The sequence below is a fragment of the Vanessa cardui genome, chromosome 1, assembly GCF_905220365.1.
Source record: "Vanessa cardui chromosome 1, ilVanCard2.1, whole genome shotgun sequence".
NCBI lineage: Eukaryota > Metazoa > Arthropoda > Insecta > Lepidoptera > Nymphalidae > Vanessa > Vanessa cardui.
The window spans coordinates 4871616-4888258 of record NC_061123.1 but is presented as its reverse complement, the minus strand read 5'-3'; the positions used below and the strand labels follow the sequence as shown (position 1 = coordinate 4888258).

The following is a 16643-nucleotide window of genomic DNA, read 5'->3' as shown; positions in this document are numbered from 1 at the left end:
AGATTTATCATAGTTATTATTAGAACCCAATATATGTGTGTAGGTATTTCACATGACAGAATCACATTTTACTTTTAGGGTTATATGGTACTAAAATAAAAGACATAAATAATAAAATATTTTTTTTATTATACACTAATTTTACTAACATTTTTTTATTATAGTTGCTAATTTATAGTTGTCATGAGAAGCGTTCCACTTAATCTTAGTCTATAAAAAATATTAAAAAGCGGAATGTTGTCAAACATTGAAATAAAAAATTACAATAATGTAAAAATATCAGATCATTAGAATAAATTCGATTTTAATCATAGTTTTTGTTATGAATCAGTCAGAGTCTGATGAGACGTCGTGATGATTTGGGTGTAAACTTGACGAGTCAAATTTCTTCTTCCGGTACGTAGATCCTCCACGATAAACAACATGATTCTTTTCAGTTTCTAATATTTTAACTTCATGTAATAGTTGAGGCTTGTCCATAAGTTTTTGTAACTGATCCCAAATAAATATTGCCAAGTTTTCTGTTGTGCTCACCTATAAAAAAATAATAAGGTATTATAATTATTCAATAAAAGTTGTGAAACAATTGAAACAAATCAGTTTATAAAACATTTATCTAAATGTCAACAAAACTATTTTGTATTTAAGATATCTTCGAGATGTTGTATCAATTCCTAGAAACTCTTTGTTACTATGTATCAATTAATCTTATCTATTTTAGTTACATAATTAATTAATTAATAATTATAAACAATGTAATAACAATGAGAAACATACCACGGTTTTAAAGTATTGTACATCCTGGTCCAGATTTTTATGGTCTAGTGGGTCCATTATTGCCTGGTGCATGTACTGTTTCAGATCATGGACATTCATCACCATGCCGGTTTGAGGGTCTACTGGTCCTTTTACAGTCACCAGAACTAGAAAAATAATGGAAGACACATTACAGCTGTTCTATAGAAATAAACACATGGGAATACCATAAGGACTATTATGGCTACATTTTCAATGATTTGAGATGAAATAAACAAAAGGCAGATAAACTTTATTTTCAATCTTTGACTCAAGTTAATACAGAGAACTGAGGTTCGCTAGAGAATGAGTCAAAGTCTTGAAAAAATGAGCGCTAGCTATTCAACATGTCATAATAATTTTAGGATAAATACAGAAAAGATGATTTAATTCGATTTTGTCTGGGTTTATATTTTTATAAAGTAATTTATAACACTTAGTTTTAGCATATTTAGATCAATTATTTCAAGTTTCTAAAAATGTGAACACATTTATTTTAATCATAAATAAAAAATTATCATACCAACATAATTGTGTCCATGTCCATTGGGATTATTGCATTTACCAAACACCTTTTTATTTTCTTCATCGGTTAAAAATGGACTGTAAAAAAGGTTAAACTTTATATATTTTTTAATTAATTTCATGCATCAAGTACGAATTAAGACGAAACTTTTTTTTTTCGTCTACTTTTTAGGCTTGTTAAGTAGTTTTTTTTTAATTTTTCTAAATTTAAATAGTAGTTAGAAAAAGATAATTAATGATTATTATTTGTATATTATATAAGATACTAAAAATTTGTAACGCAACTTAACTATGAACTCAGATAAAATAATAAAAACTGATAACCCTAATAATCATGGTATTTATCGGTATTTGGATTGGTAGAGCAATATGTACATTTTTTTTCTTTGCTTTTTTTATATACAATATGTATTAATTACCCAAATATAGGAATACGTTTTATTTTATTATTTACCTACCTATGCAACCTGTGGCAAGAACTGAAAGTTTCACGACGTGTGATAGAAACAATAGGTAAAGATGCCATTTTCTGTATGAATTAATAATTATAAACAAAGCTAATTTTGACCCTTAACAGAATTATAAAAATAACACACGATCTCGAATTAAATGGCAATATAAAAAATTAACAAAACTCCAGCTACAACTTCAAACAAAAAGTCATTTTATGTTACAACTTTCAACTGGCGTCTGATTTTTGACAGTGACAAAATAGAACTCAATCTACTAAGTGAATAACTATAAACTAGGTAGCAACTACACACGTTCCTCCGAAAATGTCAATTGACAATTGAAAAATGTTTTCTACTGACATATTATTTTTAGAAAAGTAATTTTGCACGATTACTACCGAACGTTAATTTTTTCTTTGAGATAACACGTTTTCGTTTGATTTTTTGGGATCTTTAATTTGTAACGCACGTTTGTTAGCGCATTTTTCGGTATTTTTTTTTTAAACATTAATTTCGATTATGAAATAAATTATATTTAAAATCTGTTTCAAAAACTACACACAATATAATTTTTTTACTCTTATTAATTCACTTCTTATATTTTAAAAAATAATTGCATTTAACACGTTAAACATCAAAAGTCAAAACTCAAATCATTTTAAGAGCTTGTAACACTAAGTTGAGTTGTGGACTTGGACTTTGGCATTAGATATTTTTTTAACCTTTTTGTAAATAGTTTATAAGTTAAATAATCTATAGTAGAGTTAAAATAAAAATGTTTTCTCCGTGCACCAGGCATTTGTTTTTGTCATCACAGGTTTGTCAATAGAATAAAATATATTTCAATGTATTGATACAACGTTTTTATTTTTTTATGATATTTTCTGGTATAATTCTTAATGTTCAAAGTTTTCTTTGCAGCTCCGTCGATTACAGAGCACCTTGATTATAGCTGAACATAACAATGAAGCCTTAACTCCCGTAACACAAAATACTTTGAATGCTGCAAAGAAAATTGGAGGTGAAGTTTCTGTGTTAGTTGCTGGTACAAAATGTGGTCCAGTAAGTGATTTGCATATTTAGCAGCAATATAATTATTTGTTGTATTGTATTAATATTCTAAAAGCTATTCCAATTTTTTCAAGGCTGCAGAGGCAATTGCAAAAGCGAACGGTGTATCTAAAATTCTAGTTGCCGAAAGTGATGCGTTCAAGGGCTTCACCCCTGAATCTCTTACACCTCTTATATTAGCAACTCAGAAACAGTTCAATTTTACGCATATCTTGGCACCTGCTACTGCATTTGGCAAGGCATTATTGCCAAGGGTAGCAGCCAAACTTGACGTGTCACCTATTACTGACATCATTGGAGTTAAGGATGCTAATACATTTATCAGGACCATCTATGCAGGTGATTTGATTTTTACATACTAAATGATAAATGAAATTTTCGTAAATATTCTTGAAAAAATGCCAGTTTTGTTAACATTAATCAATCTCTTTTTTAATAATTAAATTACAGTGTTACAATTATTTAAAGGTCATCTAAGACCGGTTATCTTATCAGTTGTTTAGAATAAGATATTTACATCTCCCCTTATCATTGTACAAAATTAACATTTTTAAATTATCATTATTTAAGAATATTTACATTAAAACTTAAAGAATATTTTTTGTCTCAACTTCTTTATAATGTATAAATATATTTTCTTGATATCATTTAAATATTTCATTAAATAACTTTTGTTAACTAAATATTCAAGACGATATATATATGAATGGTAAACATAAGATATGAACAAAACAATTACATGTGTATGAGAAAATTGAAACATTTAAAATTATTTGTATTATTTTTAATGTCTGTTCCGTAATATTTTTTAACACAATGTTCTATTTTTAAATCATTATCTATTTTTTTTTTAAACCTTATATGACACTGTCCAAGACTTAATATTCTTAATTGTACCAACAGGTAATGCAGTTCTTACTTTAGAGGCGAAGGATGCCATTAAAGTTATAACTGTAAGAGGCACTGCTTTTCCTGCTGAAGCTCTAGAAGGAGGATCAGCTGCAGTAGAGAAGGCTCCAGAAGGGAACTACAAATCAGATTTGGTTGAATGGGTGTCTCAAGAACTTACCAAGTCTGACCGCCCTGAATTAACTAGTGCTAAAAATATTGTTTCTGGAGGTAAGTTACTCAATGCAGTAAGTTTTATAGGTAATGAGATAAAACTTATAATTCATTGTGGTTTATGATTCAAGTTATACTATGATAAGGGTGAAAAAAATGGTCGTATTCTATTATAATAATAAACTTAAATACTACCTTATAAGCTATTAGAAATTTACTATTTAGGGAGATGTATGGTCTCTCTCTAATCAGCAACTTTTTTATTCCAATAGTCTCTTTTAGAGTGTTGATAAATTTTAATTTTTCCCAGGTCGTGGTCTGAAGTCTGGAGATAACTTCAAGTTGTTGTATGATCTTGCTGACAAGCTGAACGCTGCTGTGGGAGCATCTCGTGCAGCTGTTGACGCTGGTTTCGTGCCCAATGACTTGCAGATTGGACAAACTGGCAAGATAGTGGCTCCTGTAAGTATATTGTCCAATCAATTTTATGACTGTCAAGAGATTGAGGCAAAGTAGAATCTAAAAATTCCATATCAACTTATATTAGCGTCAACTGGCAGATTTTGTGTTAATCAGAAGATTTCCAACAACCTTTATGGTAGGGAGTAAACAACCTTTTAATAAAATAATAATATGTACATATTTTATCTTATGGTAAAATTTTGGTTCAGAGAATTAAACTACAACTATAATCTACACTACACTACTCTATAAACTTCATGAACATTTCTAAAAATTCGTAAAAAAGTACTATATATTATATAATAAAGAAATAAACTAACTTTTACATTAACAATTGCAGAATCTTTACATTGCTGTGGGAATCAGTGGTGCCATTCAACATCTTGCTGGTATGAAGGACTCCAAGACCATTGTTGCAATCAACAAAGACCCGGAGGCCCCTATCTTCCAGGTAAGAATTTATTGTTGAATAAGCATTGAATATTTAAGATTGGTATTTATTACATCATACAATACAAAATTTAAATTATTAGTGAGTCATTGATCATCAATGTTTGAAGCATTATTTGAATTCCATCTATTAAATTGCTGCCAAAAATATATAATTTGCATACATTAAACTAATAATTTACCTATGTAAATACAACAATCGATAAAGAATTAAATTACATGAAAATATAAATTTGAGTATTTATATAAGAGTACTTGGAGTCGAGATGGCCCAGTGGTTAGAACGCGTGCATCTTAACCGATGATTGCGGGTTCAAACCCAGGCAAGCACCGCTGATTCATGTACTTAATTTGGGTTTATAATTCATCTCGTACTCGGCGGTGAAGGAAAACATCATGAGGAATACCTGCATATGACAAATTTCATAGAAATTCTGCCACATGTGCATTCCACCAACCCGCATTGGAATAGCGTGGTGGAATATGTTCCAAAACTTCTCCTCTAAGGAAGAGGAGGCCTTTAGCCCAGCAGTGGGAATTTACAGGCTGTTGTTGTTGTTGTTGTATATAAGAGTACTTATATAAGATAAGTGATGAAATATGTATGTATGTAATTGTTTCCCCCTCCATTTCAGGTCTCGGACTTGGGCTTAGTAGCAGATCTGTTCAAGGCAGTCCCTGAGCTTACATCGAAATTGTAAATTTCAGAACATAGTGCACAATTTTTAGATAACCTGTGTATTCCAAATTTTTATAACCTAAAAATCTTTATATACATTTGTTAATCATGTGAGATCATGTACGAAATGTATTTATTGTAAATAAACAATTTATTTGTATTTATTGTTTTTTATTCTTGAATTTTAATTAGTTCTAACACAAAACGTATTTATTGCCCGTCAAAAGTAATATAAAATTAAAAAAAATTGACTTCGATAAAAATGAGAGGACATCAAATAAAGTAAATTAAATTATTTTAAAAAATTCGCATAAATACTTCGTTATGCAATATTAGAATATATTGTATAGAAAGAAATAAATATTTAATATTTACTTGTTTTGCTTATGACATGTATCAAATTATACTACTCAATACTAGATGGCGCTGCATCTAAGTAAGCTTCTATAAAGTTACTCATTTGATAATGTATGACGATAATATAAATAGACGGATTTCATTATATTTTGGTAAAAGTATACAAATCTGATTTTATGTTTAAAAATTTTATTACAGTATTATATTTATAGAATAAGTTTGTTATTAAGTTTATCTATTTATAGTACAAAGTGTGCACTTAAACCTAAAACCAACAGGAGGTAAGTGTGTAGTCAATCATGTTTGTAATGATATGTACCAGAGCAGGGAGATGCGGTTTACTCGTGAACTGGCATCCTCGTTATCATATTATTTGCGGCAACGAGCGTAGGTTGTGAGTGGGGCGGGGACTCCGCAAGCCCCTCCCGCCGGCGCCACGCCTGTCGGCGCCGCGCGCGTTTCTCGCACTGGCCAACATGCCACGGCCGTCGCGCGATTCCTACGGCGATCAGAAACCACCCTATTCGTATATATCTCTCACTGCGATGGCGATATGGAGTTCGCCGGAGCGAATGTTACCGCTGTCGGAGATCTACCGGTTCATCACCGATCGCTTCCCCTATTACCGGTGCAACACGCAGCGCTGGCAGAACTCCTTGCGGCACAATCTGTCGTTCAATGATTGTTTTGTGAAAGTGCCACGAAATCCAGACCGACCAGGCAAAGGAGCCTATTGGACGATGCATCCGCAAGCCTTCGATATGTTCGAAAACGGCTCTTTATTGCGTCGCCGAAAACGTTTTAAGCTACACAAAGGAGAGAAGGATAACTTGAAATCGGAATTGGCAGCTTTGGCAAATTTTAACCGCATGTTTCTTGCGAGTCAGAATCAAATACCATCAGCTCAAATAGACACGCAAATATTCGACGATTCTCCGAAGTGTGTTAAAAGTAAGCCGCTAAAATCATTTACGATAGACAGTATACTAAGCAGTGATGTTAATACAGAAAATAGTGAAGTTAATAGCGTTCAAAGTTCAAGTGTGCCAGTTTATCCACCAGATTTATTGGCTATGGCTGCTATGGTTTGGCATCCTCAATGTTTTCATACGCCTATGCAAACTTCTTTTAACATTCCGTTTCAAGACTGGCAAAAAATATTTTACGCTCAATTGTTACAGAGATAAAAACAATTTAAGTGACTTACAATATTAAGAAATACCCGTAGATAAAGTTGTAAAATAAAATAAACACTCTGTGAAATAAAAGAAAAATGTATATTAATTATGTGTGTTATTGTTATATTAAGTAAGTATGTATATCAGTGTAATAAATATTATTAATAATAGCTTAGTATTTTTATTATAATGACGTCGTGTAATTTTTTAAAACGCAATACAAATTATAGGCATAAAACAAAATTAAATAGGTACCTATCCTTGTTTAAATCGCGTGAAACTGGATTTAATTTTTTTTTTAGAGCAAAAACCGTAGGTACACTCAGGATACACTATTTTTTTAAATTATAAACAAAAATAAATATATAGAAATTATTACCAACATATAACAACTTGTAAAAAATATTGTCTTTGCCTAATTATCTAATTCATAAAACAATTTAATTACTATTTTAGCATACACTGAAATTTCGATGTAATTTTTGTGAAAAGCTATGTGCGTAATTGTAGGTATTATAATTTAATTAAAGGTCGGTATCGCTATGGAAAATTGATTATTATTATTTTTTTGTTTAAATTGTTTTAATTTCTACCCATAAATAGTCATTCATAATTTTAAATGAAGTAGATAAGAATAAATTGAGAATATATTATGTCTTTAATAATAATTTTCCATTTATTTTGTTTATTAAATTTTCAATAATTATTCCATGTAGAATATATACAAGATTTAATCTATAATAACTTATGTAACAATTTTCTTTTCAGGGATGGTAATTGATAACATGTTTCTTTACCGTGACGGCTCGATTCCCGTTCAGGGGCAATTTTTTTTTATTATTAATGTTTCACGGTTAAGGTTTTTAAGTAAGTAATTAATACATGGTTGAATTAAGAACGTTTTACCCCCGAGGGTAAGGTAAGCACCTTTGATGAAAAATTAACTCGGATATCAACAATTATCTACATTTGTTGAGAGCTGTTACTGACGACAATCGTAAACTTTTTATCGTAATTTAAAAGAAAACATGTTATACTTTTTTTTTGTTACCTAAGAACTTTTATGATTACCGTCAAATGCCTAATTTTGTTTAACGTAAATGATGTTTAACGAACTGTGGGTTAATACCTAAGTTGTAATGTAAGTTGGAATCAAATGTTTCTTTTTTTTAATTTTTAAGGTTTTTATGTTCATAGTTGTTAATAACAATACAAATATTTTATATTATTATAACAAAACAAATTGTTTTGAAACTTTTGAGCTATACAAGAAAACCTTTAGTAATAGGTAAATAAATTTTATAATTAAAACTAAGTATGATAAAATATAAGCAATGTAAAATATAGTAATCTCTTGACATCTGTCAATCATTGACTTGTAGTTTAAATATTTTGTTAAATTAGTATGGAAATCTACAAAGTATTAAAACCTCATTTATAATTTTTATTGCACATGTCTTTCATTACAAAATTCTAGCCCAAACGTGTGTAATTCTTGATAAAACCATCTTATTGTATAAGAGTTTATTATGATAAGTAGATACCTACTTGTGTATTTTATTATCTGTGGTGTGATGATAAAATAATATGTCACTTTAAGTGTAAATTTTAAATTTCGAATATCACAATGCTTCGTACGAAATAGATATACATCGAAATGTTTGTGAGTGAGAAAGGTTTTTATGGCTTCATTTCGTCTTTACTTAACTTACTTTAATATTTGTCATCGTTTTAATCAATATAGAGAAAATCTTGTCATACAACTAAGGTTTTTTATTTTAAAAATTAGGCGGTCTATTCTATATCCTATTGACAATCATGATGACAATCATCACATAGATGTAATGTCTCGTGTGTCCGTAGTTAAGTGAAGTGTAGTTTAGTCTCTGGTTTAAAGAAGGAACTCAAATTAAATTGACATCTGCAACAAAAAGTTTTTAATTGGAGTGTAAAAATAATTTACCTAGTAAATAATTGAAAGTATTAGGTACCTTAAATAAGCTATGTTTGTATCATTTCATATGTCTAGGTAATCTATTTATTTTTTCAACATTAAATATCAAGAACTTGGGCTCAATGCCCAGATCAATAAATATATATATATATATATATATATATATATATATATAGACTAAACTAAGAAAATATACCTAATGTTTCTAACAAGAAACTGATAAGCATGTTAAAAATGCCCTGGATCCACGTGAAGACGTACAAGTCTTGGTCTGCGTCTGATCTTTATTTCGTACTAACCCGAAAGCGCCAAAGTGCTTTAAGTCCCAATAAGTTTTTTTTTACAGGGAGTTTTTCATACATAAACTTCGTAAATCTAGAAAAAATAAATTAAACTATTTGCCTTCTTTTGAAAGCTCATAACCAGTAGTCAGATATTCGAAGAATCTTTGTGAATTTTGCTGAGCTGAGCTGAGCATGTTAGAAAAGTTTTTACTACCGCAATTATTGTGGCACAAAGTATTGCAATTTTGCCTTACAATTGGTGTTTTCGTAGTAAAAAATCTGTTTAATTTTGCTAGATATTTGAAAGAAATTAGCACTAATAGTTTGTAGAATTATATGAAACATTGTAATTTTTTATTTTCCGATGAGGACAAAAATAAAAACAGGTTAATGCAAATTTCACGGTCTGTTGAATTTTGTCTAAATAAAAAATATTTTCCGTTAAATTATCAACTTTCACAGACCTAACTGTACGAAATAAGTTATTTTTTATTTATTGTATTGTGTTTTTCATTTACTTTGTTGCGGTGAATACACCAGTATCGATTATTTCAATAAATAATGTGTGTTTTGTAAATGTAAAAATGTATTTATAACTAGGTATATATATATACTTAAGCAGTTATTTTAGGAACTAAAACTTTTAATAAGACTTCGATTTTGCGAGATTGCAGTCAATTATGGTTAAAAAAAAAAACTATCAGCGTACTACTACGGATTGACAACATGGTATATTCTATTTAAATTTTAAGACGTATATTTTTATGCCTTTGTCTCAATATATTTTTACTGAACAATCGAATTGGATAAAAAACCAATACCTTTCAATGATATTTCGCTTGTGTAAAGAACCACGTGAAGCACGATCTCAACTGACGTATTTCGAAGATGTCTTGAAAGCCGTTCTCACGGACACGCGCGATATCATCGCGACAAAAACTTCGAACACGGTAGCGCGTATTATCAGCTACGACTGTTGATCTATCGGTACAAGCGAGAACATCAAGTTACATACAATATATAGACAAATTGTGTTCATTTTTATAATATCCTATGTAAGGAAGGGCAATGGGTAACTATACTTGAATTCTTATAATAATTGTTAAAATATTGAATAAGATTTTATTTTATTTTTTTATGTTATAGATATATATTATAGAGCAGTATAATTATAGATAGATTATAGAGCAGTAGGCACACGTGATGGAAAGTGAATACCGTCGCCCATGAACATCAGCATTAATACATTACGTATTTTGTGTTACAGATATATCTTAAATCTTTGTTTGGAGATGAAAAGTTCTGAGAAAAAGAAAATAAATTTTGCCAAAGAAAATGTAGGGAATAAGGAATATATTTGTTACTGTAGATGGCTCTCACTGCAAAAGCCTCTAAAAATACATATACCTTAGCCCCAAATGGTACTCATTAGTAGAGGCGAAAGTTACCCACAAGAATATACTTTCCGTGTCTAAAACTCTGAGGTGAGGTTAATTAGTAATAATTCAACCTGAACAGCGATTGGCATTCAATAGATATCTCGTGTAGGCTAATTAGTAAGCATGACTTTACTCTGGGTTTCCAGAATTAATAGAAATGTAAAAAATGACTACAAAAAAGGTTTATTTCATTTAAACAATCATATTGAAATTGATACTTTTAATTAGCTCGAATTTGATATGCATTTTAAATTATACGTAAATATTGAATGTGTTTATATTAATTTTTTCTTATGTCGTGTTACCGAGTGCACTCGATGGTACTGAACTGGTACCGCTCGGCTCGCTGTCCGTGCGTGACTGATCCACTCAGCATCGAATTCACGGCAAGTCAAATGTTTAATTTGCTCTATAAATCACGCTATTAAAAACATTTCAAGGGTGTCATCGCGGCACCGATTTCATTGGAAACGTGACCACTGCTCGCTGTGTGGTCGCGACTCGTGGTACGCTTAGTACGCGGTAGCATTCACCTTACACAGAAGAGATATTCTGTAGGAATCAATTTCGACACTCGTTCGAACACTCGATCGTGAAACGCTGAAAATCGACGCTCTGATTCGCTATTTTGATGCTTATTTCCATTACATTATAATTATTTTTCTTCTTTCTGTAATTTCTTGGACTAGTTCTACTTACGTCGACTTTTGAGATTGTTTTCCAGAATACTTACATCGACAAAACATACACCTGCAGCTTTATATAAATAGGATGAAAGATATTGAAGTACATTGACTTTTATTTGCTTTGCTTTAAGGGATTGTTATTCTTAAACCATATAGAATAAGGTCTATAATCCTTCAATATATTACATAGAAATGAATACCTAAATACAGTTGGTAGAACAAATTCGTTTTAATGGAAATAAATTGAATTAGCTTTTTTTAATTCGTTTCATAAGTGTTGAAAACATTGAGTATGGGAGATTAAAATAAATTTGAATAGGATTAGTATTTACCGATGTTGATTAGATACGGACGATGTTCCTATTAATGCAGTAATGAATCAATGTTTACGTGAACTTCGCGCTGATAAAAAAATAACCAAACGATTAAAATAAAAATAAAAGCAATGTTATGTTTTACATTAACATTTATTTTTAGTTTAGTTTATTTAACCGTCGTTTTGAAGGATTATGTATTTTACTATTATTATAATCTTTAGTCATTTTCCTTGCAAAAATATAAAAAAAGAATCAGAATTTTATTCTGCTCTATGCCTGTAGGTACTACCTTGTTAATTTCCGTAAATACCAGATTTGGTAGAAAAGTTTTATTAAATTGGTATAATTAATCTATCAATTATTATCATGAAAAGTAATTAAATATAAAGGTAGTTTTAATATATATATGTAGTCTAAAATTCGATACAAATGCAGGTTATCTTCGATTGTTCTTATAAACAACAGATGTGAAAAAGGTAAAAAAAAAAAAAAAAAGAATCAGAAGTATTATAATTTCGTACATAACAAAAGCATTGCATGCATTTCCCGGTGGACCAACAACGATCAGCAATCTTCGTCTATTAAAAGGTACATAATATTGCGTAGCTTGCGTGACGTCTGCGGGAGGAACTGAGCTTAAATTGAATTAAATTAAATTGATTTATCGAGGACCGCGAGGGCCGTCCCTACGATACTCCGCTTCGTTCCGCTGTGGCCACTCCGTCTTCGTAATTAATGCTATTAGTTTCGGAAACTAAGTGGAAAATATCTACCGCTAAGTTAATGTTATAACAATTATTATGAAAAAACATTATGAATTATTTACAATATTATAATTTGAGAAGATATATTCTAGATTAAGGTTTTTTTTTAACAACAGGAAGCACGTAAAGGGAGGACTTGAAGTTTAGTGATAATAGCTATCTACAACAACAACAAACAACAACAACAGCCTGTAAATTCCCACTGCTGGGCTAAAGGCCTCCTCTCCCTTTGAGGAGAAGGTTTGGATTGGAACATATTCCACAACGCTGTTCCAATGCGGGTTGGTGGAATACACATGTGGCAGAATTTCTATGAAATTAGTCACATGCAGGTTTCCTTACGATGTTTTCCTTCACCGCTAAGCACGAGATGAATTATAAAGCCTAATTAAGCACATCTCGACTGAAAGCTATCTACATTGATATTTAAAGTAAGTCGTTCTTTTTTTTCGCCTCAATGTACAGCATTGATACGATGGGATCAAATATGAGTGTGTGTCTGTGTGTGAATTGTTGCACACAATTCTATCACTACAGCGTTTTTAATTCTGTAAAATGGTAACAAAAATCTTATATATTAATGTCATTTGCTGGTAGAAAAATGAGTCAGTAGATGACACTTGTGTGTAAGGCACACGACTCTGTCACCTGATTTCTTTTCGAAAATTGTTTAGTTTTTATTTAATTTGAATGTTTTAATTTTGTATTTAGTATCTAATATAAGTGTTTTATATTACTTAAACCTTTTGTGACTTTATAAATTTTAGCATTATACTAAAAAGGACTTGTTATACTAAAGTCAAAGTCAAAAACCTTTATTCAATATAGAAGTGATACTTGCTTTTTGATACTTAATCTATCACCAGTTCAGGAACACCTCAGAACAGCGGATTTTATTAAATATCTTACATATTGTTCTTTTGGATCTCTTTATAGACGTTATTATCTTATAAAATGTCCGGTTTATAAGACATAAAAATACCTTAGAATATGTTTTATCAAACAGTGTTTTATAAGTAAGTATTATAATATTATAAATGAAATTATGTTAAACATAAGGTAATGCATTTAAATGATCATACTTTCTAATTCATTTAATATTCGCCGCAAAGAGTCCATACCGATGTGTCATAAATCAAAGCGTAATGTTAGTGAATTGCGGAAGAAGTACAAAACATTTAGGCGGATACACGACCGTAGTGACGTATACAGCGATTTGTACGCGATAATTCCTACACATAAAACATTTCATTATAGGGAGCGCTCCATTATTCAAAGATATTTATTCATGTCGAATGATTGCCTTTCTTTTGTGGATCGACAATGGCGTCGCTCCGTTTTTCATTCGCGCGTTCACCGGCTCATTGTGCACGCCAGTTTTGTTTCGACTTAGACCTTTACGGGCCGTCTTCGCTTGCATGTATTCTATTCCAAAATTAAATGGAGTCAAGATTGATGAGCTTAGCCCGACCTGTGACACGCACTACCGACTACCTCGTACAGCGAGCCGAATACATTCGTTTGGTATGCGAGTTTATTTCACCCTTTATAATAAACGGTAATTATTGGTAGCGGCCGCTCGCGTTTATATGGATATCGGCCTGTTTTTGTTTAATGTTTCGGGGCATTCGACCGCCTAATAGGATTTTTTTGTATGAATGCTGTAGAGGAGCTACATTAAATTTACTTTAATTTATCTTTTAAGCGGTGCCGCCTGGTAAGCGTCTATCACTTCGATTGGAAACGTAAACTAGACTACTTCGAATTTAATATGTTAATATGTAATTCTTACTTCTTATTGTCTGATTTTCTTCATACACTTATATATATTAATAGTATTTTTGAGCTACAAACAATCTTTGTTTGAACCGAGCTTCCAGTATGGGGAATCTTTTGACTATGTGTGCAGGTAGTAAAGTGACCTTCCTAATTATTCGCACTACGTTAATAAGTTGTCAATGACGCAACAAACAATTTCCGTTGAGTTTATTCAACATAGAGGTTCTGTCCAGTATTACTTCAACAGTAAATCTAATCTGCAATGCTATTATGTAAGAAAAAAACTAAAAATTCTATTTTCAATTCGAATGTCAAATGAATGAGTAGCAAAAACGTTTTAAAAAATAACTACTAATAAAATAAAGCTACAGATTTAGAACGTAATAAAGATGTTGACATCGGTTTTTGGATTTGTCTTTTATGTTCTACCTTGATAGTGAATTGTAATTGTTGAGAAGTTAATTAAGAAGGTAATATGTAACATTTACTTAAATAAGAATAATATATAAAAGATCGCATTGAAATAGCGTATATAAATATATTACCGTGAAGGCATTCACAAAATTTTACTATTAGGCATTAGTGTCAGAATATGACATGTTTATCTAATATACAAACTAACTATAATTATAATTATGAACCGATCATTCTAAAACTTTTAACTTTTAATGAGTTTCAATTGTTTTATAAAAATAGGCAAAGGCCAAACGGCTTAGAGCCTTCTTCTCATTTTTTTTGTTTTCTTTATTTTGTTTGACAATTATTAGCGAGAATTGATTTAAACAGTAAAAAAAAATGAATTAAGAGTAGAAAAAAGGGTGTTGTATAATTCAATCGAATTTCGAAAACACTACCAACAAAACATAAAAATGACTTTTAGTTTTAACATACATTCATATATATGTGTTTATAGATTTTTTAGTATGTTAAATGCTATTATTTTATGTTGAATATTGATGTAGACATTTTTCCACAGCTTATCACAGCTACATATACCATTGAAAATCAACGATAAGTGGTGGAAACTAAGTTGGAAACTGAATAAAATTTAGGACACGATTGCTGTCATTGTCTATCAAATATTTTTAATTTTCTTTTCGTTTTTTATGTAAGTCTCTACTTATTTACTTTGTTTATTTTTCGTCGGATTTGTTTATACTTTTTTCAATCGCGCTTTGTCCCAAATAAACTTTTCTTTTTTTTATTTGACTTTCATGAAGAAGAAATAGTTACCCAGTTCTGACAATACAATTAAGTTGAAGTTAAAAATAAAAGTGTTGAAATTCATTTGTAATCAAAGTTTTGGAATGAAATCGACGAACAGCAACAGATGAAATGCTACAACATAGAAAACTAGAAAAACAACTCAATTGGGGTTATTACAGCCTAATAATGTTTGGTTCCTGAAATTAGAGCAAGCAGTGGCGCCTTGTAATTTGTGACCGCCGAACCGCAGGCTTCTCGGAACAATAGACGTGTAACGTGGTCTGCGCGTTATTTATTACGGCGTTAAAATAAATTCAACACAAACTATATAAGATAGGTTTTTAAAATGTTTGTTAATATTTCGCTACTCAAAGTAACAGTATGATAAGTTAAAGTATGATAAATCAATAATCAGCTGGTGTTTTTACACATTAAAAATCAGTGCTTGTCCCAACAAATTTTTGAAATTAGAACACATTTTACAGTTGGCCACTAAGCACACGTAATCAAGTAAACAGGGATGATGATTGGCTAGTGTCAAGAATAGCTGTTACACATACAAATATTATATTAAAGTTTGTTTGTTGTAGTTACTTTTGTAGTGCGACAATCTATTTAGTATATATGAAATCTGAGCAAGATAGGTACTTCGATTGGTAGATCAACCAACATCTAGTGTTTTTGCGTCCAATACAACATACAGAATAGCATACGTTTAAAATAACGTAAGTTACTAATAATCTAAAAAGGGAATATATATTATAAAAAAACACATCTGCGCAGACCATGCTATAAGTATAATTTTAGAAATAACATATATTCGAAATTTTGTTTGTAAACAGAGTAAATTAGATATCAGTATCGGACACAGCACAGACAAAGAATATTTTTGTTTTTTTTTTCTTCCATCATAGAACACACGTCAAATAATGTTTAATATGTTTTTATTGTTGTTTCTGGTAAAATAACATTATTGCAGTAAATATAACAGCGTATTATAAAAACTAGGTGTGTCAGCGGCTGCACGCGCATAGTATCCAGTTTGTGGCTTTATGACATATACCTTACAGCGCTTTATTTTCTAGCTTGCTTTACAAATACCACGGTTTAAGGCTACAATTTTACTTATTATTGTTACTGAATTACATATCCTATATTTATTTGAGCCGAAGTACGTTGCATT

At 30.5% G+C, this 16643-nt stretch overlaps 3 protein-coding genes across 3 annotated transcripts; 2 read left to right on the top strand and 1 right to left on the bottom strand.

The window, feature by feature from the left end:
• Positions 1-109: 109 nt before the first annotated feature.
• LOC124530753 (6-pyruvoyl tetrahydrobiopterin synthase) lies at positions 110-2055 on the bottom strand. Its single transcript, XM_047105024.1, has 4 exons — positions 1779-2055; positions 1319-1398; positions 778-923; positions 110-534 (listed from the first exon to the last, which is right to left on the bottom strand). Exons 1-4 carry the CDS (start codon positions 1844-1846, stop codon positions 328-330), a joined length of 501 nt encoding a protein of 166 aa, XP_046960980.1. The 5' UTR covers positions 1847-2055; the 3' UTR covers positions 110-327.
• Positions 2056-2427: 372 nt separating this feature from the next.
• Positions 2428-5656, top strand: LOC124532411 (electron transfer flavoprotein subunit alpha, mitochondrial). The gene is made up of 7 exons (XM_047107316.1): positions 2428-2589; positions 2694-2834; positions 2918-3182; positions 3747-3962; positions 4216-4367; positions 4708-4818; positions 5453-5656. Exons 1-7 carry the CDS (start codon positions 2548-2550, stop codon positions 5516-5518), a joined length of 993 nt encoding a protein of 330 aa, XP_046963272.1. The 5' UTR covers positions 2428-2547; the 3' UTR covers positions 5519-5656.
• A 673-nt stretch (positions 5657-6329) lies between these two features.
• On the top strand, positions 6330-7083 carry LOC124532963 (fork head domain-containing protein FD4-like). Its single transcript, XM_047108104.1, has one exon. The coding sequence runs from the start codon at positions 6330-6332 to the stop codon at positions 7038-7040; it is 711 nt and encodes a 236-aa protein (XP_046964060.1). The 3' UTR covers positions 7041-7083.
• Positions 7084-16643: the final 9560 nt, after the last annotated feature.

Coding starts and splice junctions, on each gene's coding strand:
- LOC124530753 (XM_047105024.1), bottom strand. CDS start 1,846: ATGGCATCTTTACCTATTGTTTCTATCACACGTCGTGAAACTTTCAGT. Junction 1,399..1,778: donor TCTTGCCACAGGTTGCATAG/GTAGGTAAATAA, acceptor CCTTTTTTACAG/TCCATTTTTAACCGATGAAG. Junction 924..1,318: donor ACATGGACACAATTATGTTG/GTATGATAATTT, acceptor TTATTTTTCTAG/TTCTGGTGACTGTAAAAGGA.
- LOC124532411 (XM_047107316.1), top strand. CDS start 2,548: ATGTTTTCTCCGTGCACCAGGCATTTGTTTTTGTCATCACAG. Junction 3,963..4,215: donor TAAAAATATTGTTTCTGGAG/GTAAGTTACTCA, acceptor AATTTTTCCCAG/GTCGTGGTCTGAAGTCTGGA. Junction 4,368..4,707: donor CTGGCAAGATAGTGGCTCCT/GTAAGTATATTG, acceptor TAACAATTGCAG/AATCTTTACATTGCTGTGGG.
- LOC124532963 (XM_047108104.1), top strand. CDS start 6,330: ATGCCACGGCCGTCGCGCGATTCCTACGGCGATCAGAAACCACCCTAT.